This window comes from Ischnura elegans, chromosome 12 (assembly GCF_921293095.1).
Source record: "Ischnura elegans chromosome 12, ioIscEleg1.1, whole genome shotgun sequence".
Taxonomy (NCBI): domain Eukaryota; kingdom Metazoa; phylum Arthropoda; class Insecta; order Odonata; family Coenagrionidae; genus Ischnura; species Ischnura elegans.
Genome location: NC_060257.1, coordinates 60691861 through 60715599, shown reverse-complemented (window position 1 = coordinate 60715599; position 23739 = coordinate 60691861). Strand labels below are relative to the sequence as shown.

General features: G+C 37.0%; 1 protein-coding gene across 6 annotated transcripts in view; it reads left to right on the top strand.

Moving 5' to 3' along the window:
• The window catches only part of LOC124169842 (multiple C2 and transmembrane domain-containing protein), a 251284-nt gene extending 231194 nt beyond the window's left edge, over positions 1 to 20090 (top strand). For all 6 annotated transcript variants that reach the window (XM_046548628.1, XM_046548629.1, XM_046548627.1 and 3 more), the window contains 10 exons: positions 1022 to 1180; positions 3378 to 3564; positions 4164 to 4360; positions 4854 to 5067; positions 5821 to 5966; positions 12453 to 12582; positions 13864 to 13956; positions 14496 to 14602; positions 16684 to 16891; positions 19237 to 20090. In XM_046548628.1, coding sequence (XP_046404584.1) covers positions 1022 to 1180; positions 3378 to 3564; positions 4164 to 4360; positions 4854 to 5067; positions 5821 to 5966; positions 12453 to 12582; positions 13864 to 13956; positions 14496 to 14602; positions 16684 to 16891; positions 19237 to 19320 — 1525 coding nt within the window. In that variant the 3' untranslated portion in view covers positions 19321 to 20090. The remainder of the gene's footprint in view (positions 1 to 1021; positions 1181 to 3377; positions 3565 to 4163; positions 4361 to 4853; positions 5068 to 5820; positions 5967 to 12452; positions 12583 to 13863; positions 13957 to 14495; positions 14603 to 16683; positions 16892 to 19236) is intronic.
• Positions 20091 to 23739: the final 3649 nt, after the last annotated feature.

The following is a 23739-nucleotide window of genomic DNA, read 5'->3' as shown; positions in this document are numbered from 1 at the left end:
GCAAGTGTAACGAAAAAATCATATAGCATAGAATGTCAATAATTTGTCCATCGTATACATGGACCTTTGACGGCTATCTACTTATTTTTTCCAGTGAAAATTTCCATGAATTGAATTTTGTGCCCATATTTAAAATTTTTATAGCATTCACTTTTTAATTTTTATTAAAATATAAGTAACTTTACATATCCTTTTTGTGAGACCTCAGAGTGAGTCATGTGAGATTTAAATTAGTGTTTTTTGCATCTATGATGTCTGTGTCCCTTTTATAGGTGTATGCAAGATATTCTCTATGTTTTTAAAGAACTTTCCATTGTGGAAGTTGGATAAGATGTCAGGAATATTTCCAAAAAATTGTATCACGGGAAATTTAGCACCAAAATATTCTGACAGCATTGGAATGATATCTGTCACTGCTGGGCTACTTACTAATTATTTGTGTTGGTTCTGCTAAGCGAAATGCAAACAATGTCAACGTTGCATCTTCGGCTATATAAGTGAGGCCAGTACACATAAGTTAACAATAATTAGCTAAAAGAGAAAATATTTCCTATCGTTTAAAAGTTTGCATTCGAAATAAAATTTTAAAGGCATTCTCAAGGTTCATCATGCTGTTTTTGTTGAAACATTAATCCTGTATGATTGGAGCTCATGAAAATACATGTCCTGTAGGGTTGGGAGTCAATCTGACATTTTCAAGTTTCCCTCATTGCAGTTATGTCAGTGAATATTTCTGACACTTGATCTCACTGTCAGATTGGTAAATTAAGTTGGGTTGGTTAACCCTGCTGAGCAGTTTAATAATTCAGAAGTGTGTCAATTAAAGCCAATTATTGACATTCTACTGAGTATTTAAATGCATTGCAATGACAAAAATTTGACAGTCTAAGAATCTTTGCAACCTTAATACCTATGTATTAAAATTACTTTCTTCGCGATTGAATGATATCTCATTCAGTAGGAATTAAATCTTCCTCTTCTTTTTCTGTTTTTCTCATAAACGTTTCATTTATATTCACAGGCTGGGAAATGAAAAGTACAAAACCAAAACAGTATACAAAAGCTTGAATCCTAACTGGCTGGAACAGTTTGATCTGCACTTGTATGATGACCAGTCCCAAGATCTGGAAATCACTGTTTGGGACAAAGATTCCCGCACAAAGGATGATTTTATGGGCAGGTGAGCTATCACAACAACATTAAATTTCTGGTTAACAATGTTTTTAATCTAGGACATCGTTCATCATTAAAGTAAAACGTTTAAAATTTACTGAATAAACAAGTTTATAATTAGGGCTTGGGGGAACCATTAGTTTGACTGTTATTATTTTTTTATCATTAGAAGCTATCTTTCAGAGTCACCTTAGCCATTAAAGGATTGGGCAAGGTCTAAAAGACTGATTAACTCCCAGGTCCAGATTCAATTTGGGTGGGCATTCATGATCTGGGTCCGGGGAGTATGGATCACCCCCCAGAACTTGGGAGAGAGGGCTCTTTTTAAAGCTGGGAATGTTACTCTCTATCTATATAGAGGAACCCAGGGGGAACAGGGTAAGCGATTTTTAAGTGTGAAAAAAGCTGCAATATCTATAAATAGTCCAGATTGTACTAGATCTGGACTAGATATAGTTATTACGCAGCACTTTTTTCGCTCTTAAAAAAAATCCTTCTCCTCATTCCCCCCCTGCCATTCCATTCAGCCCCAGGTTCCCCTATATAAAAAGAGGATGTCTGTTGTCTATCCATAACGCATTTCCAAATGGCTGCACAGATTGCAACCAAAGTTAGTATATTGGTTAATCTTTCCAAGTAGGCTTCCGCGGAGATTATGATGATATTTCCGGGTATTCTTCCGTGTTTATCCATTTTGTAGGACAATATTTCGCCAACGTTCCAGTTGGCTTCCTCAGGCCCACTCAAGTGTCGATGCAGAAAGTTGTTCATCTCCGTTTGCCGCCTTTTTTGTGGAGGTGTGCCCTGATTAGTCAGGATCTTTGTAAATATTTGAAAATCATGAACAATATGCATTTCTAAAAAGCACTGCTAGTGTAATAAGTTGACCTTGGAATCATGCTAAGAAAGTGTTGGAGGGTCTAGTTCAGTGACTGGGCACCCTGTTGAGTATGCTCCCAAATCGAAGGGAACTCCTCCCCAAAAAATAACTCCACTGATAGGGGTTTAAAATATTCTCATTTTACTAGTAGCATGGAAAACATTTTCCATTTGTAGGCGCAAGTACGAAAGGGTTCAGAATAATTATCGTCTTATAAATTCAGGCCATTTCTTAACCCTTTCGAGACGGCGGAGTTTTCGTCTTAGCATGACTGCTGTACTGAGCCCCAAGAGACTCTTCTTTCTCGTGGTACGGAGCATTTTTGGAGGACGTTCGTTAAGAAGGGTCTCGTGGAACCTTTTTCGACCCCCTCCCCGCTGGGACTCCGCATTATACCAGACTCCGAGAGTAGTTGTGCTCCCTCCTTTCCGGGTTTAAGACCATACCTGCGGCATTGGTTCGCGGTCAACTTATGTATTGCTTATATGTATTTAGCAAATGCTTAATTGTTGCTTGCACGTAAATTGCAGACTTTGAATTGAATTCCTCATTTTTTTCTGAGCATTGTCAAATTTTAAAGGAAGTTCTAAGGTCAATATTAATGCATTTCCATGTTGATGTTTATACATAGCTCGAGATATAAGTTAATATTTATCGTAGAATTTCGTTTAAAAATTTTAAATGCAGCTCAAAAGACAAATAATTCAATTCTTAGTTTATTTTTTATGAGAAGTGAACTAATATTTATTTCGAAAACTGACTGGATAAACAATTGTACGACCGCTGTCCCTTACCACTAAGAGGGGTAATAAAAGGCGAGGGGTCCAGGTACCTGCTCCCGGATTCCGAGGGTAAATCCTAAACCCCGCAGGGTTAGGTCCCGAGACAAAGACAACGTAAACCCACGACCGCCCTTAAAGGGAGAGAGCTAGAAAACGTATATATATGGCCTTCGTTGTCCTGGCCAGGAAAATCTCACACGTAAATATACGCCCGTCGTCTCCCGGGTCAGGAAACGTCCACACGTATATATACGTGTATAGTAGGGAAAAGGTTAATCTTCATATTTTGTGACTAAAATGAAAATAAATCTAGTGCGGCTTTATTGCTGGGGTATAGAATGAAGTATAGAGATAGGAAATTGTAGTAAAGGAGTGATTTTGGATACACCAAAGGATGAAGTTCACCATGAAAAAATATTTGCCTTAGCCGGGATTCGAACCCGGACCTCCCGATTGCCGGTCAGGCGTGCTACCAGTTTCACCACCAAGCCATTTTCTCAGAGCGAACTTGGACTTATCCTTATTTATTTTATCTTTTCTAGGTGTGTTATTGATCTCTCTAAGCTTGAAAGAGAAAAAACTCATAGAATATGGAAAGATCTTCAAGATGGGTCTGGTTCATTATTTTTATTACTCACTATCAGTGGAACCACTGCTTCAGAAACCATTTCAGATCTCTCTTCCTATGAAGAAAATCCAATCGAAAGAAAAATTATTCAAAATAGATATGTAAGTATCGCTTTAGAGATTAATTATTGTTAATTCATTTTTGTAAAAATTGGAAAATTCAAATACCTGTCTGTTTCCATTGCACAAATTGGAGACAAAATACTGGAAAATTTTATGGCAAATGATAGTCACCTGAATGGTAGCAGAGTAGATGGTCCTGATTTAATGCCTTCAAATTCTATTTTACCCCCTTACCAAAAATTCACTGCATTTTTATCTTTCCCCTATCTTGATACAAAGCATCTCTGGTGTTGTGATAATATAAAAGGCGAAAATATAGTTATTACCTCAGTACTTAAATCGTATTCTTTTGGGTGGATGCGTAAAAGTGACAAACTAGTGATATGAGAAAAATTTCAATTTTTCAGTATGATATGTGATGTTTTCTTGGAAGATACAAGCCTGAAAACTTCTTGACTTTGAGTTTCTTAATGTTTAGAGGCAGTGTACATACAGTTTTCTTTTTTTGGTATTTTCAGTATTCTTACACAACTAGAAAAAGCATGAATTCATAATTATCACTTTACCAAATCAATCAAAGCCTTTCTAACAGGTATGTGCAATGTGGTGAAATGATACTTCTTTTTCCTTCATTTCAGATTATTTGGAATACCTTCCACAACTGGAAGGATGTTGGTCATTTAACAGTTAAAGTGTATAAAGCTCAGGGTCTGGTTGCTGCGGATTTAGGTGGAAAATCTGATCCTTTCTGTGTTTTGGAATTAGTTAATTCTCGTCTTCAAACTCAGACTGAATATAAAACATTAACTCCATCATGGCATAAAATATTTACTTTGTAAGTACGCAATAAATTTGCTGTAGCAAAAAATCTCTTAAATTAGTTGCCTTAATTATCTTCTTTTTAGACTTACAAGGAGCCTTTTCAACATGCTACCAATCCATTTCATTCATATGTTTTTACTTGTAATGTCCTTTATGGAAAACTTAACGCTGTTTAATATCCCTTGGCCCTGAGCCAAGTTATTCGATGTAGTCTATGTTGATTGTAATTTTTTCTCTTACAACTAGTTTTGGCACATTCAATCATCATCTGTGGGTACTCCTTGTTCATGAAAAAATAAAATGGGCATAAACATACTACATCCTTAACGTACTTCATTTATATCATTATATTCCACAACACCTCACCTCACACCATTGTTTTCTCTCACTTGCTGCCTAAGAATTCACTAAAAAAAAAGGGCTCTCTGAATGATTTTTGTATACAATGAACTCCTCATAAATGGAATGTGTCTTTTGATATTTTTTTATCATTAATTACTTTCCAGCAATGTGAAGGACATTCATTCGGTGCTTGAGGTAACAGTTTGGGATGAAGATAGAGATCACAAAGTAGAGTTCCTAGGTAAGGTTGCCATTCCACTTCTAAGGATACGAAATGGGGAGAAGCGGTGGTACGCTCTAAAAGACAAGAAGCTGAGGGGAAGGGCCAAGGGAAGCTTTCCACAAATTCTCCTCGAGATGACAGTGGAGTGGAACTATGTGAGTGGTCATTCTTTTTACATGTTTTTTTGTAACTTGGTCAGTTTGTTTCATCAATGGAATCTTTATTGATTTTTAACCAACTTCCCATAGTCGGATCAGCTTGAAACTTTGCATACTTGCTCGTGTGTGATGATAATGCAACATTCAGTAATCTGAATTTTGGAATTTTTTCTATTGCGCTCTAATTAATTAACTAAATTTCCTTATGGAAAAACATTTTGAAATTTTATCAATAGTTAACGTGGATTCTCAATTTTTTAGCCGGAATTTCTTTAGTAGCTCCGGTTTAATCGATAATATGATTCACCGCTAAAAACTATAAAATAAGAAAAGACATCAGGTATAGTAAATTATGGTCTTAAAATCTCACATTGGAATTTAAGGCATAGTTAAGGCTTAAGTCCTCTTGCAGCGAACAGTTTTTGGACAAGATCTTTGAGATTTACTTTTGTCGACTATCATTCCAAATTTATGCCATCTTTCAATCATTAATTGATGTCCATTATGTAAATGATAACATGTAGCTGGCCTAATCCAAGTAGTGACCTCATATCAGAGGATCTTTTGGCATTCAGTTGCTGTGATATGGAATCAAAACCTGCTTGCATTGCGAGACTAGTATACTGTTCTTCAAAATTACTTTTAAAAATATGGTCTTACCCATATGCAAGAATGATATTTTTGATTGACTCTTGTAGCTTTTAATTCTAATTGAAACCCACTAAATTACACAATTCTTTGCCTTTACAGCTTCGAGCTTGTATCCGAACCCTGAATCCAAAAGAGGAGAAGTACATGCAAAGTGAGCTGAAATTCAAACGCCAAGTGTTTGTACGCAATGTGATGAGGCTTAAAGCAATAATTATGCATTTCATTGAGGCAGGGAAATTTCTACAGTAAGTATCCTTACTTAGTTTTTTATCGCATGGATTCTGTAGCTGTAGAAGGCACTTTTATAGTGGAAAGACGGCAATGTCAACAAAATAAGGTGCTACATTTCTGCAAACCTTACTTTTGTGCCACGTATTTCTATTGTGGACCTTGGAACCCAAGGGATACCAGTGCAGTTTTTTATAATTTTAGAGATAAGTGTAGATAATGGTTTGTGGGAATCTCAATATTTTTGTGGCAAAGTGATATATGTGAAACACAGATAAATATTTCAGTACTAAGGGGGCATCATTTATTTACATAAGGCATTTAGGAGGAGCAGGGAGTCAAGTGTCACATATTTTTTTCCCAAGAAGCGGTGTAAAATGTGATTCTAGATTACGATCTTAGTTCTTAAATACAGGTCTTCACTAATCTTAGATAAAAATACAGCAGACTCCCGATTATCCAGCTGCGGTTTATCTGGTTTGTGTATTATCTGCGCATGAGTTCAAGCTCCTTGACGTTTTCAATGATTCCTATAAAACAATAAAATCGGACAAAAAAGCACCAGAATATTTGCATTTTAATGCGAGACCACACTGGGATTGTAATATCCATTTGAATCTATAACCGTTGCTGCGCGATGGCGTGATCGTGTGCCCGTTGCATTCACGGGAGTTCCAGGCTCCATTTTACAAAGCATAGCGGTTGGCGATCGTGCTCAAAGATCACGGATCCACAACTTGCAGCAGTTGCATCCCAGGCAACTTGCACGAGACATGACTATGCAGCATGGTGCCTGACACTGTAGTTTCTGGCGTTGTGCAGTGGTTTCAAACCATTCGCACAAACCACTTAAGCCTGAATCACACGATCATTTTTTTTTCGTCGCAAAAGTAATCACTATCACGATCACTTTTCCCGTCGCAAAAAGCGATTGCTCTAGTGATCATTTTTCTGAATCACATGGTCACTCCCGCCGTCGCTTTTCGCATCATTTCCGATATCACAGCTCGTTGTCAGAGGACCCGCATCACCAAAATATATAGCGTGTTTATGTTTACCTATGTTGTTCCCACAATTGTCAAACGTAGTGCTGCAATCGCTCCATAGGGGAATGCGTTCCGATTGGCTGATATGGGGTCTTAGTGACGGTTTTAGCGACGGAAAAACCAACCGGACTAGAGATGAAAAATAGCGATGGGAATCCTCATCGCGATCGCGAAAAACAATTGCCGGCGACGATCATTTCACCTAGTGATCGCAAAAGTGATCACTTTCGCGACGAAAAAAAATGATCGTGTTATTCAGGCTTTATCTAAGTCAATGATCTCGCAGCCATGGATACGTGGTTTTTGGAAACCAGGTATTACTCAGATCAGTAGGAATACGAGTACAATCATGTTATGCAATGAAGCATATATTAAGGTATTGACACTGAAAATGTGCATTTTAAACCATCTCACGTGAGATTAGAAGGGGGAATAGGGGTTTAGTCGAATCTCGCGAAATGTCATTGAGGGGGGAGTAGGGGGTTTGAAAATCGACAAAATCCCATCGCATAATTAACCAATGCACCCTGAAATTCCACAGCAGAAAAATTTATGGTTTAATCAAGTTTTGAATTCATGTTGTACTACCACTCAAACTACAAAGGCCACAGTTCCAATTTTTCACTACTTATTTCTTCATCACTCATGTATGCATCAGCCTGCAAGCCACCTGTAGAGGTGTTTGGCAAGGGTTGTACTATCACCAAAATGCCTCAGAGAATTAAAATTTACTACCACAAACATGTGTTACGCAACATGGGATTCATCTCTGTCTTGCTTATGAAGGCAATCTACCAATTTAGCTAGAACAAGACAAACATGCTGTTAGAAATACTAAAATACTAGGAAAATTCATAAACATGCATAAAGGAATACATAAGTTAGTAAGCCTCACTACCAGTCTACTAACCCATTTTTAAGTCCTAGTAATGCCATTGCAATTACAGATAAAACGATATTCAAAATCTATCTATTCTGCTGTCTGTCTCTTTTATTTTATTTTAATTCAAATTCTTAGAGTCATTTGAGGCCATAAGTTTACATTATGTCATGAGAATTATATAATGCAGCAAAATGTTATTGGTGAGTCATGTAAGAGAGAAATAGATTTCTACTAGAATTTTTTTATTTTGTGAAAGGCATTTATCAGCAATCATGTAGCCAAATATGTTTTCAGCTGATTTGCATAATAATTAGGTCAGGAGTGAGGATGAACTACATATTGTACTCAATTACTCAGATCACAAAGTACTCATTGTCAGTTTTAATTCAAATTACCTCTGAAAAATATCCTGTTTGTACTAAGATTTGAACTTGGGCTACCCAGCACAATAAACCTTCCTAAATATGAATGAGAACAATTTTCAAAATTTAACTCACTTTAATGAACAACTGATCAATGGTCAGTCTCTAAAATACCTATACTTATTTGTGCATCTCAATTGGTCAGTGATAATTTGGGTAGGTATAACTCGAAATTAAGTTGTATTTTTCTCTTATTAAAGAAATATTATTTTGTCACAAGCCTGAGGAGCTGTCAAGTTTATGCATAAGTTGAAGTGCTGTTTGCAAATATGTAATGATTTTTGAAGGCTCATGCAGTCGCCTGGAGCGTTAGGCAACGTGCATTGCTAATTAGTAGTTTCTTGTTGCATACCTCTCCAGGATGTACACATATTTAATGCTTCCCCTATATGTCAATTATTTCTGCTATTTATCTTGCCTGATTTGAGTATTTACAAAATACGTGGTTCACAAAAATTTAACATCATATATTGAAGCTGCTTGGTTTTCAGTGACTAAAAGTGGTGCTCACAAACTTTTTCAAATTGGCAGGTAGACACCAAACAGATATACATGTAAATAAAAGCCATCAACAGCTTTTATATGAATATCAATCATATATTTATGGAAGACTTTGGGTAAATAAAATTGCTACGTAAATAACAGAGGGTGGGGTTTGAAACAAATTAAATTCATGCTATAATTTAAGCACAAATTTCATTATTTAAAATTAATTACCGTATTTCCCGGCCTATAAGACGCACCGGCGCATAGGACGCACCTGGATTTTTCAGGTTAAAATTTACGAAAAAAACTAAAATACTTGGATAATACAGAAAAGAATTTTAATGATAACATTTTACATAAAAACGGAACTTCTTATATTAAAAATTTTTAAAATTATTAATGAGCAAATATATCAGAGTTTATTCATCATAGAACCCCAGAAATTCCTCATCACTGCTGCTAAAATCATTCGCGTGGATATTTTCTCGGGAGTCGTCACTTTCCTCATACAAAATGTCATCTTCACTTCCATCTAGCGCATTGCTGATTCCACACTTTTTGAAAGACTTTATGATAGTCTCAGTTTTTACTTTCTGCCAGGACTTTTTCACCCACTCACAAACGGTAGAAATTGACGGCCGTTTCATTTTCCCGGTCGGTGTGAAATCATGAGTTGGTGCCTCAATCCACTTTATCCATTCTTCACGCATAAATCCCTTGAATGGTTTATTGATTGAAACATCCAAAGGCTGCAGTTGAGAAGTCAATCCACCAGGAATCACAGCAAGATGCGTCTTCAGTTCTGTAGCAAGGATTTTTGCGGACTCCGTTATATGGGCCTTAAACTGATCGCACACTAACAAAGACGATTTCTTCAGAAGTCCGCCTGGACGCCGGGACCACACCCTCTGCAACCACAGTTTCATACCCTCCCCATCCATCCATCCCTTAGGATGAACATGAATATAAATTCCATGTGGAATTGTACACTTAGGCAGCGTTTTTCGTTTAAAGATCAACAAAGGAGGGAGTTTTGAACCATCAGCACAACACGCAAGGACAACAGTATAGCGTGTTTTTTCGTTGCCGGAAGTCTTTATCGTAACTGTCTTTGCACCTTTAACGTCCACAGTTCTATTTGATGGCACATCAAATGTCAAGGGAACCTCATCCATATTTCCTATCTGTCCTATTTCAAAACACTTCATTTAGGTTAAGTACGTATTTATGGAATTCGATAATTTTTCTTTCGTATTCGGGTGGCAGTTTTTGTGCTATTGTGGTTTTAGTACGCATGCACAGACCATTTCTCTTCATAAATCTTTCACACCACGACGTTGTCCCAGAAAAATCGACAATAGACATATCTATCACCAACTTTCTCGCTTCTATTAAAATCATTTTTGTTGAAACAGTGATCCCGTTCTTCCTGTGATTTATTATCCAGGTCTTAACGTGCTCCTCAAGCTTTGGCCATTTCGGAGAACATGAACGTAAAGTTTTCTTACTCTTATTTGCATTCATTAAATCTACCTTCTGCTTCCGCCATTCTCGTATCATCTTCTCGGTTGGAGGTGGGCCGAAATGCCTTGCAGCTGCCCGGTTGCCGTGTTCCGAAGCATATTTCACGACTTCAAGTTTAAACGCAATACTGTACGACAATCTTCTCTCTTTAGATCCCATTAGGTTATTCCAATTTTGACTTTTTATACAGAAATTACCAAGTTTCTGTGCTTAGAAGCATATGTGCAGACTAAATAGAAAGATACGTATTACGCCTGAACTGACTGAACACCGAGCTCATACATTGTTACCTAAGGTTGAGTGCCGGTGGTGCCGGTAGACTCGTGAGTTTATCGTGAGAGATACAATGTATTAGCATATAGATGACATCTCCTTTGGCTCAATGTATGTAAGTTTTGCAGCAGCACCCATTGCAAGATTAAACTAAACATGCTACATTGTATGCATTTCTGATTTATCCGGGAATTTTTTTAAGGGAGTTAGACATCGACGTATTAAAACTTTATTTCTTACAACCTGCTCAAAAGAGTGCTATTATCAAAATTTTTAATGATTTGAACTATTTTCAATGCCTGATACACTAAAAACTACTTAATGGTAATTATTTATCCTGTCAAAACGGTTGCTTATTATAGGACGAAGTTATACCCGTGATATCCGTATACCATCGGCGCATAAGACGCAGGCAAATTTTACAGCACATTTAGGAGAAAAAAAGTGCGTCTTATCGGCCGGGAAATACGGTATTATTCAACTAAGTTTGAAGGAGGTTTGCCAATATTTTTTCCGATTCTATTTCATATTTACCCTTTCCCTTTGAATTTCAATATTACAACCAATATAGTAGATAATTTGGTTGTTAAAAATCCAGTGAATTGCAAAAGACCTTAGATGCCTGCTAGTTAGGGCAGGGTGAGGTACCAGAGTGTAACAAAGACAGTTGCTTTTCCTTACATCAGGTGATGCTTGTGCTTCATATTCCTCAATACCTATGGTGAGTACATCTTGTCAAATTGTACGTTCATTATTCAATTGTGCATTAGGCATGAATCCAGCCCCGAAAAAGGGTTTAATGTGTGCGTTTAGATAGTTGCAATTTTCAGACAAATTTTGTAATATTTCAAGATATGCTGAAAAAGTTTTGTATGTGAGTGAACATGAGAGCAGGTATTCATCACTTCATATTATAGATTTGTTCCTAAAAATGTTTTTTTTTCATGCCACAGATTGTTATCTGCAATGCTAGATCTAGTCCAAGTAAACTTGAAACATTCCTTGTCGGCAAGTAAATAAAATAATTCCATTTTACGAAGGGAATTCTGATGGAAGTAATGGGTCCAGAGTAGCCATGCATTTAAATGCAAATATCGTGCTGCTTTTGCATCCGTTTTTATTGTTTTTTAAAAACAATGCAGAAAACATTGAGTGAGTGTGAACTCATGCAGAGATAAACCGCAACGTGGATAATTGGAAGTCTGCTGTATTTTACATCCATGGACATCGATACATATGGGTGTACCCAGTGGGGGGCAGCTGCCCCACCCAGAAGCAAAAATAAATTTTGTTCAAAACGAAAGTTTTGAACCAATATTCTTTTGAAGAATAATGATATTAGTATTAGATACAGAACTAAAATAAAAATCATTATTTTGTTTTTCAAGCAAAAATTTTAAGAAATAATAATGCACTGTCATAATTTTCTTAAAATTTTTGTTTCGTTAACCTTTACTGTGCTAAAATTTTACAACTTGGATGACCACGGCTTGCTCCCACCCCCTTAGTTTTGATCCCGGGTACACCCATGCATCAATACAGTTGATATGGCATAGTGATCAAAAATCCAAGTTTTTTTCATCTTTTGTGGAGGAAATTACTTCACAAATATATTGAGGTAAATCATTGCTTTCAAAGAGGTGACATGAGATTTCTGGGAACTCCTTTTTTGAGGGAAAGGAGGGGGAGAGCTTGAACAAATAAAGAACAACTGAGACTGAGTTGTGTTGTAGCAAAAAGTGTATTTAGTGAATTCATGTTAAATGTGGGATACAAGTACTTCATGTCATAGGGTTAAACTTAAAGGTAATGGTGAACTTATGCAATTAAATATTTTTTTGTACATGATGTACTTCTTTTTCTTTTCAGGGGCTGCTTTGAATGGGAATCCACTCCAAGGAGTCTTGTTGCTCTTGTATCATTTATTGTATTGTGCCATTGTTTTGAGCCATATATGATACCTATAGCTATGTTACTTATATTTTTAAAACAATATATGGTGAGTTTCACTGTTTTATCACATAAAAACTAATTAGATATTGCATGCAGTCAGGCAAATAAATGCGCAATCAGGATGGGTGCACACTATGTACCACTTGCAACTGAAATAAAGTTCTAGTTGTGGCTCCTGTGGATGCCATAAGTTGCTTCAGCCTGAATCACATGATCATTTGTTTTGTCCCTCTTAGTGCACACTCAAATCAGTGGCGTAACACTGGGGAGGGGGGGGGATGAGGGGATAGACCCCCTCCCCAAAGCCTCAGACAAATAAAAACATTATTTAAAACTATTGTCTAGTTTTGACATATAATAACAGCATCTGATTAACCCTTTTAGTGCCAGCCCATTTTTCCTGGTTTGTTGAAGAATGCCAGGCCTTTTGTTGCTGAATTTGTAGGTTTACGCTAAAAAAATTATATAAAGCCTAATATGCATTTTCTGAAACTAATTTTTTTTTTCATTGACTCTCAATACTTACGGGTATGTTAAAGCATGACAGATACTAAAAAATAGAGACAAAATCTATACGAAGCTCAAAAAATAAAAGGCATCAGTGCAAAATAAGCCCGGCCGATGGATCGGCCCGTGGCACTCTTCGCATATACTACCCGAGCCAATGGATTGGCCCCCTGGCACTAAAAGGGTTGAACTTTCATTTTAAGCACCAAAGCGATGTAAAATGTATTTCCAGGCATGTCGTTTTTCAAAAATTTTCCCGGAACCCCTGTTTCCTGGGGAGGGGAGGGGGATCACCACCTCAGGCCACCCCATCACTACCTGAAAACTGAATCTTGATTTTTTTAATTTTCTGTTTCTTTTATTTCTTTTGCAAAGCTATTTCTTGGCTTAGGAGGTTGAAATTTTACTTATTCTCCTGAATATATTGGTTTTTTTTAATGAAAAGAAATTTTAGTTTAAAAAATTGCATTAATCATAACTTCATAACATTTACAAATTTTTTTTACGTAGATTTACACTGGTAGGTTACCCTTTTGATTGCACAGTAAAATCAGTTTTCGCGACCTGAAAATTGAACCTCGATTTTTTTAAATTTTCTATTTCTTATATATTTTTTGCAAATCTATTCCTTTGACATAGGTGGTTGAAATTTTACTTGTTCTTCTGAACATATATTGGTGTTTAAATGAAAACAAATTTTAATTTTAAAAAAATACTAATCATAATTTCAAAATGTTAGAAAAAATTTACATGGAATTACATTGGTATGTTGCCACCTTTGAGTGTCTAATTTCAAATATGTTGTCACCGATGTCTTCAGGTTATGTCTTTGCTGGGAGGTTGGAGTCCGTACCATGAGGAGGAGGATGAACCATCAGGTGATGAAGACGATGATGAAGAGGATAAGGACAAGGTATAGTTAATTTTAAGTGTAAAATGATTTTAAGTAGGGGAAAAGATAATGAAGGAATCAATAGGAGACTATAAAAACCAAGTACAGTTGGTAAAAATAGCCATAAGTTTCAAGTAAAGTCTGGGAAACAAAGAAGTGATATGTGTAAATACTCATGATAACTCATAAATTGAGGAGTAGAATTCCCTTCCTGTTAAAGTCTGTAACCCTGAAACTCAAAGTCATTTATTACCAAATTCAACTAACCTCTGATGAGGCTATTTTTAGCTCAAAAATTCTTTTTTAGAATTGTACCATAGAGGAACTGAGTTTTTGCCTCTTTAGCTCTTTTGTCTTTTTTACCATGTGTTTTGACTGCTCATTGCAGGTGTAAAAGAAAATTATTGCAAGGAATTAATTTTGATTTTATTATGAAAATTTCATTCACCCAGTTCAGCCTTATAGTTGTAGAATATTTCTCCTTGGATGTAGTAGTATTTGTTAAATAGAGGAGGCTTAAAAACATTTCATTGAATGGAATTCACTTACCTTTCTTGCAGGAGGAAAAGAAAAGTCTGAAGGAAAGGTTACAGGCCATCCAGGAGGTGACCCAATCAGTTCAGAATGCTATTGGTTACATTGCTTCTATATGTGAAAGCGTTAAAAAGTGAGTATTTGCTGCTTATAAGTGATAACCAAATATAGGTTATGATTAACCCTTTCGAGACGGCGGAGTTTTCGTCTTAGCATGACTGCTGCACTGAGCCCCAAGAGACTCTTCTTTCTCGTGGTACGGAGCATTTTTGGAGGGCATTCGTTAAGAAGGGTCTCGCTGAACCTTTTTCGACCCCTCCACGCAGGGACTTCGCATTATCTCGGACTCCGAGAGTAGTTGTGCTCCCTCCTTTCCGGGTTTACGACCATACCTGCGGCATTGGTTCGCGGTCAACTTATGTATTGCTTATATGTATTTAGCAAATGGATAATTGTTTCTTGCACGTAAATTACAGACTTTGAATTGAATTCCTCATTTTTATCTAAGCATTATCAAATTTTAAACGAAGTTCTAAGGTCATTATTAACGCATTTAACGCAGCAACAATTTCCATGTTGATGTTTATACATAACTCGAGATATAAGTTAATATTCGTCGTAGAATTTAGTTTAAAAATTGTAAACGCAGCTCAAAAGACAAATAATTCAATTCTTGGTGTATATTTCTTGAGAAATGAACAAATATTTATTTCGAAAACTGACTGTATAAACAATTGAATGACCGCTGTCCCGTACCGCTGAGAGGGGTTATAGAAGACGAAGGGTCCGGGTACCTGCTCCTGGATTCCGAGGGTTAATCCTAAACCCCGAAGTGTTGAGTCCCCAGACAAAGACGTCGTAAAAGCACGACCGTCCTAAAGGGGGGGGGAGCTAGAAAACGTATATATACGGCTTTGGTTCTCCTGGCCGGGAAAATCTCACACGTATATATACGCCCGTCGTCTTCCGGGTCAGGAAACGTCCACACGTATATATACGTGCACAGTAGGGAAAAGGTTAAGGATGGACGGATCCAGGCTTTTTTTCAGAACCAGATCTGGATCGGATCTTTGATTTCCAGAGTCGAATCTTTGGATATTTTCAGATACAAATTCATTTTTAATTGCCTGTTATAAAATGAAGTAATTTTTCTTCTAGGTCTTCTTCAAGTTTCTTGTGGGTCCATAGGATCAAAGTAGAGCTATTTTGATTTTCGTACACATTTCAATATTTTTACGGATTAAAAATAATGTTAAAACTGTGTTTAAAAAACTAACTTGAAAGCTTATATCCTTTTACACTCAGAATCTAATTTGTTACGCTTGCATTTGGAAATTAAAATACCTTTATATCTGCGGATACATTATCAGCTGAGTTTAAATATTTTCCTCACGCACTTTCCCCCAAATTTCATCACTTTCTCATTGCATTCTGACTTGTGTTTCTCTTGAGTATGCCTCAATAGTATTAATTTTGTGTATTATAAATGGTGGATTTTGCACTTCATCATGATAGTTTCATGCCACAGTGTGCACACGTAGCTTGCATTGAGTTCTCTTTATCACTTTGAGAGGGACCAAGGGATGGACACGTCCAATCTTGCATGTGATGCTGTAGCCTTCAAAGTGAAGGTGGCCGAGCTATGTCATTTAGGCAGTGTGTGTTTCCCGTCCTTCCCGTCTTGTTCAAGTGTTCTCATACTGCACTTGTTTCTTTGAAAATTTTGCTGTTTGATGTGATTATTATCCTACGGCACTGAGATTCCCCCAAAGGTTGTTCGATCTCTTTGGAAGATTCACACTATGTACCTGATGTATTTTTCTTTAATATTTTCCATGGCTGAAATTCTGTTGCCTAACCTGGACGAGAGCTTTTGAATAAAATGATTCATGAGTAGGAAAAGCATCACAGTGCAATGGCCCGTGTGGAGAGAGGATAGAAACTCTTTCCACTCCCTCTTATGGGATGCTGCATTCACTGGGGCATTGATTTAAAGTTTCAGATCCAGATTCAATGTCTTCCGTGACTTTGGATACGAAGTATCCAGTGAAGGGCATTGTCCGCAGATATTTGGATCCGATTGATCTGATCTGACCATCCCTAATAAATATTATTTTTATGTGGTGTAACTGTTTATATACTCTTGTAAAATTTGTCTCTTATTATTTCTTGCTTTGTACACTAATTTTATTTTTTTCTATTTTTTATCCACAGCACATTCAATTTTACAGTGCCATATCTTTCGTGGATAGCAATAATCCTCATATCATTGGTTGCCATTGTCCTTTACTACATCCCTGTCCGGTACTTGATAATGGCCTTTGGAGTGAATAAATTTGCGAGAAAACTCATTAGGCCTCACACTGTTCCAAACAATGAAGTATTGGATTTCCTCTCAAGGGTTCCAGATGACGAAGACTTGGTGAGTCTTTTTTTTAATTTGAACTATCTTGTCTATGAAATCTGTCAATAGGGTAGTTTCCTTCATCAAAGAAAACGAAAGGCATTGATTGCGATTAGTTACCCACCATTAGTGTATTCATAGTACTTAGGAAGCACATATTCTGGCCGTCTCCCCTACCAATTAGTGTATCACGTGGAAGAAAAATGTCAATGAATATTACGAATAGCAAGGAGGAGTTGAAATGTCACAGAATCACAACTATTTCCCACGTTTTAAAATACTGAGGCGATTTATATGAAATCTGTTACATAATTATAACTTGTATCTAAATATGCTATTAACAGTTTTTATTAAAAGTATTCTACCAATTAGGGTTGGTCTGCATGGAGTATTTAGGAAGTATTCCGTTAGTCTCCCCTATCTCACATGGGCTTCTCTCTTCAATTCACGATAAGACCTGGTCCCTTTAATTTTATGTAAAAATCCTCTTCTCTTCCTTCCTCTCCCTCGTTTTCCCAACATTCTACCCTCTAACTCTGTTTTCAGTATCCCCTCCCTGCTCATCACTCGCTCCATCCATACCTTCTGTCTCCTCCGTATCTCAACTAGAAGCTGCCTCTCCTCACCCACCATGTCCAGCACTTCATTGTTCCTCCTCCTTTTTCCGTCCACTTCACCTTTTCCATTCTTCTTCATACCCACATCTTGAATGCATCCAGTCTTCTCTCATCTCCCATATCAGGCTTCTACATAGCGGTCACATTCAGGAGGAAACTCTAAAGCTGTTGAGGTAGCACTCTAAATCCCCCCTCCCCCCCCAGACTGTGTAAAATAAATACAGTTCAGCACCTCAAATCCGGAATATAGAAACTAGGAAAACCAGAAATCCAGAGCGTTTGAAAATTCCTCTGCATAGTGTTTCGACTTGCCACCTCGTGGCACTACTATCCAAGCCTTGTTCTGGGGCGAGTAGGAAGTTAGCACACGCTAAGAACATACGCAAACAACCTAGGCAGGGACACGTAGGGATCTCAAATGTCGAGTACAAGAGCATGAATGCATTTATGAATTAATTAATTATCAAGCATTAAGCATTTGCACAGATTTACTGTCCTACTAAGGAAGGTATTGATAGATATCGCAACATCTGCTTGCGAATGCTATCAATGAAAGCTATTGAGTATGAAGAAAAAGATGTATTTATTGCTCATTCTCATCCAGTATTAAACATGAATAGTTTAGCATAAATAAGCTGCAGAGGCTATGGTCATGATTTGACATATATTGCATTAAAATTCTCAAAGTGTACCACTTTTTCCACGAGCTGGAGACCAGAAATCCAGATACGCTTTGGTTCCAAGCTTTCCGGATTAGAGGTCTTCAACCGTAAATAAGTACTATTGGCTTATCTCAAATAAAAAAATGGAATTTTCTCCCGGTAAGGATTTTCTGTTCAGAAAAATAATGAAAGGATTATGAATAGGTGGTATATCGAGCTGAAATAGGTCTAACATGTCCCTCTCTATATTATAAGCCTCATTAGAATGAAATGATGCCAGGCTGGCTTTTACTAATCACATGGTTTAATGGTGTGTTATCATAAATGCTGCTTAATTGTCTGTTGGTACTTGTCCTAACTCTAAGACATGCCTATGACTTCTCTTCTGACCTTACATACAGTGGAACCTCGTTAAAGCGAGTACGGGTAATAGCGACACCCCCGCTATTACGAGAGATAGCCGATGCACCGTCAATTGACCCTATAATAGGCGTGTTAAAAAATTCGTTTTTACGAGACCCTTTCGGTGTTGGCTCTCGCCATAGCGAGGGTTTCACCGCCGGAAGACTTTCATCAAGACTCCTTAACCTCTGTAATTGCTAGCGATCTGTTAGAAATGAAGTTAATGGAGTGCTCAGTCTCAAATTTATGTGGTAAACTGTCGTTCGATAAATATAATGATTGACGAAACAATGCTTTGCATGATTTTTATTCAGTGCGGCGCTTATAAATTGTTTGAATAGTTAGTCGTTATTTGAGTAAGGAAATTTAGTGATGCAAAAAAACATCGCCTTTCGTCTGGATTTATGCTTACGTTTATTGAATAGATGTTTACCTGTCGCCGCACCACTCCTGTTCCTGTATATCTGTTCGCAACAGGTATATTGGCTATTATTTGCTCCACCTCCGGTAAAGCGACAATTCGCTATAGCGAGTGTTTATTAGTGCACCGTGGGGTGTCGTTATATCGAGGTTGCACTGTATATGGGAAAGAAATAAGAATCGCAAATTTTTTAATCAAAATCTCCTGTCTTTAATATCGATACACATCTATAAGGAACAATCTCTTATTTCTTTCAAACAGCTTGACTTCCGAGAACTAAGGCCTCATCCGACTGCTGAAAGAGAATGCAGAAGGGACCATAAAAAGAAACATAAAGCAAGTTAACATGTGGCGTAAAAGCCATGATTCACAGGTGTGTTCATAAAAGAAATTACGTAAGTAATTGAAGAATCAAAAAAGTATTGGCAACGTGAAACGTCTATGAATGTTTTGCGTTAAGTTGTACTTCCTGGGGTGGATAGTTGACACCTATCCCTTGTGTTACCCATTATTGTATAACAAAAGAATCCTGCAGTGGATTTCTGCACAAATCAAGCACCAAATTTACCATGATGAATTTAAAATGTTGACAATTAATTAATTATAGGAATTTTCAGCTCTGATGTTTCCATAACTTGTCCAAAATCTTCTTACAAACTCTTCAATCAGTAATAATTTATCTAATTATGTAACATGACGGAAAGAATCCTTGTGTTTTTAATTTATGGATTGACTTGGAAAAAAAGACTTTTGAATGGATTGTATTAAACCCTTGCATTGATTGATGGTCTTTTTACCTCAACTAATTAATTGTCTCAGTGATGGCAATGGTAAAAATTTTACGGTCATCATCAAGAAACTCAAATATAGTTGTTCGCACATCATTCCTGTAAACCAGTGTTACTGTGTTTAAAAATTGTTGATTATTAAGTTGTTGATGATGAGTTGATTCAAAAAAGGTAATAAATGGTGTAGAATTTTGGAGGCTATATTGTTATCGACTTTGAATAATATTGTACATAAATGTGATAATGAATGAGGATTGTATGAATGTTTTTGTGCCTTGTAAGCCTGTTTTATCTAAATTGTTTTGTAATAGAAATTATATGCCCAAATGATTGAGTAATTATTTTGTTAACTTTAATTCCAATCGTGAAGGAATCTTGGAAAAGGAGAAAGAAGCCCATGAGTTGAAATCATGGATTTCTTTTTTTATAAATACGTATGACGCCAGCACATGTCTTGTGGAACTTTAACTTTGAAAGCAAAAGTTATGTCGAAATTTGATACTGTGGCCGTGAGTTAAAATTTTATTTGGTTTACAAAAAGGTTGCTTGATTTTTAAAAATTTATTTGCCAAAGGCTTCATTGGAATTAGGTCAATTTTTAGAACCATTTTAAAAATATGTAAATATGAACTATTCGTACGATGAAAATAAATACCTGTTTTGAAATATTTGATGAAAAAGTGACCTTGACTTATTTTAAAATTTTGACTTCTTCAAAGACACTAACCTCAGAATTTTGTGCACCTTTATTAACTGGAATTATTTTTCAGCCTCATTGGTATTCTTGGAAGAAGTTAGAGGGTACAAGTAATATCGATAGCCGGCAAAGAAGATGCAATGTGTTGTTCATCCCACTGCCTCCCTAAGACACTGATTATACTATGGAGCTGAGAGGAAAATCCCTTTAGAAGTGTGAAGATGAGAAGGTATGAAGGAAGAGTTCAAAAAACACCTCTTATTGTTGCTAAAAAATAACTTTAAAGGGAAGGAACCCAAGCGTCACCGCCAAATGGCATTTAAACTTGGCAGTGTGATCGAAAATGAAATTTTAAGTGATATTTATTATTAAACACTAAAGTGTTTTTGCTCAAGTATCCAATTGGCGGTATTTTTTGGGATAGTATCAACAGAAAGAGGTAGCTATGCAAGTAGATGTATGCTACCTGCAATTCAACAATACCATTAAATTATGGCTGTGTAGCATCTGCGTCTTTCTTCTGTGGGCCTAGCAACGGAGTAAAAGAGTCCCTACAAACAGGGACCGATTCAGTATTTTTTTCTGGGGGGCAAAAGGGTCTGACAGGAAAACCATCTTCTCATACTTGAGATTGAAAACAAGATGCAACAATTACCCACTGAACAAAATATTCTCTATATTTTAACCCTTTTTAACCCAGAGCTGTGCTTCTGGGAAAAAAATCTAATTTCAAGTTTTTAGTATATTGGGACTAGCCACGGTGAAGACTTTTACGGGAGTCCCCTGCAATGCACAAAGTGTGTGAGGAATCCACTGAAATTGAGCGAGGAATCCTGGTCAAGGCGAATGATTTTTTTCTCTGTGGATTTTTCGTCTAATTTCAAGATTTTTCATTTTGAAAATTTTGCTTAACATGAAAGTTATTAATATGAAATCATATGATTGAGGCTCCGTAATGTACAAAACAAAACGAATGTAATGATAACAAAATAAAAAATATTGTCTATTTTTTAAGCATCTTAGCATTAGTGATAGCAATTAGCTTTAGTTATAGTTTAGTGACTCTATATATCACATTTATCACCATATTTAGAGGAGGATTGCTAATCTTGAACATGTGGAACCAGGAGAACTTAGAATTATGATATCTGCCAGCTGGGGATTGACCGGGTGTAGGACCACCACTCAAAATGATGCAGGCATGGGCATGGCAGGTGAATTTGGTAGGAGGAAGTCCATGAGATTACCTCACGGCTACCCAATCTCTGTGGTTTCTAAAAAGTACATACCTCCACTTTGAGAGGGGGTGCTTTTACCATGGAAATATTTTTGACACTTTTGCCGCAGACAGTAACATATCCAAGGGGGTGGGATCACAGGGGTCATGACCCCCACTCCCTAATATTATCGAACATTTTTAATTTTAATTAGTTTAATATGTAGTTTTTTATCCTTAAATTTCTGAAATTGATCAATAGAAAAAAAATGAAATTTGTGGCTCCAAAATGCGTAAAAAATGGATATTATAAAAATTTTATGTGGAAGAACACCCCTCTCTCCCCTATTCCATAAGTGATGGCATAAAACACTCCTTTTGTGAAGCTGCCTCACTGCTCACAGCACACTGCAGAGAGTCACTCACACAGTGCGACTCACAATCAGCACAGTGTTTCTGGGTTGAGGGGAGGGGGTAAGAGGGGAGTGGAAGAAAGGGGAAGAGGAGAATGTAGGTATTCCATCTCCTGTGCTTAGAGATGACGACAATTTAAAAAATTCTGCGGAAACAAAATATTCTCTCAGAAACTACATGATCATGTTAACAATTCATAATTAATTTCCTCGATTAATCTCAGTTGTTTAAGTTAGAACGAAGTTTCATTTATGTCTCGTATTATTTTCATAAATTTGCTGTTGACGAAAACTTTTACATGAGCATCTCCAGCCCTTTTTCTTTCACAATGTATGGAAAATGCAGGAGAGAGAATTGCGATAAGGGTCATATGAGATTATATAGAGTAATACCCAGAAAATGAATTAGAAGAATCTTTCAAGCGGCGTAAAAAGGTGAGCAGCGGGCTACCCGCAAACAGTTTGGTGTGCTCCCTTTGACCTGCTAAAGGTGTAAGTTCAACAGATTCAGGCTGCAATTGGTGGAAGTTAGACATATTTAAGTAAATAAAAGATTGTAGCACTTTTCCACAAAAATATTTAATGCGTACAATGCGTTTCGGCTCCCTGAGCCATCATCTGGTACAAGCCACTTCAAAACATTTGAAAATCCCTTTTATACTCTTGAGAAAGGAACCGTTCCCCTTGAGAAAGGAACCCCTCCCATTTTTCCATGCTTCTTCACCGCGTGTCGCCATTTTACAGTTATGACTATATAGTCCTTCCAACGTGGGTTCCCCACATCCCATAGTTGTATCTTTTCCCACTGTCTCTACTCTGTACGCCCGTTCCCACCCCCTTCCTCAAAGATGTCAAATCCTCCCCTAACCTCCCTTTCTCAAGGGTATAAAAGGGATTTTCAAATGTTTTGAAGTGTCTTGTACGAGATGATGGCTCAGTGAGCCGAAACGCATTGTACACATTAAAAATTCTTGTGGAAAAGTGCTATGATCTTTTATTTATTTAAATATGCTAAAGGTGTGATGAGCCTCACATGGAAAATGTATGTGAAAGGAGTCGTGTGTGCATGGGGTCTGACTTCCACCGCTCACGACTCCAACGCGCACATTGCAAGCGGAGGGAGTCGCGAGCGCCGGGAGTCTGACTTCGCCTCGCCCAATTTCAGTGCACATTGAGCGCGGAGGGAGCGGTCAAAAAACATTTAAGACTTAAAGCAGAGGAAATCTTGGTATGGAGATTATGACAGTTGTTTTAAGTGATAATTTAAATGAACCACAAACCAAAGGTTTACGGTTACTTGCCAATCAATCAGCTAATTGGGCAAAGTGGAATGATGACCTTTTGAAGGTGGAAATTCAAGAATTAGAAGATTTATAGTTTGATCTTAAAATGACAGGATTTGAATTGGAAAAATTTCAACAATATCTCGATGATTTTGATAGTGAAAAAGAAGATCTTTCTGACTTAGCTATAGATGACAAAAAAGTAATATAGCATATTCGTGCAACTTTTAATAATACTTTTGTAAATGTGACCGATGCTTATGGTAACACGTTGTGCGAGGGAGCGGTCGTGTGCGCATGGAGTTCGAATCCCACCACTCACGACCCCAACACGCACAGTATGCGCTGAAGGAGTCGTGAGTGCTGG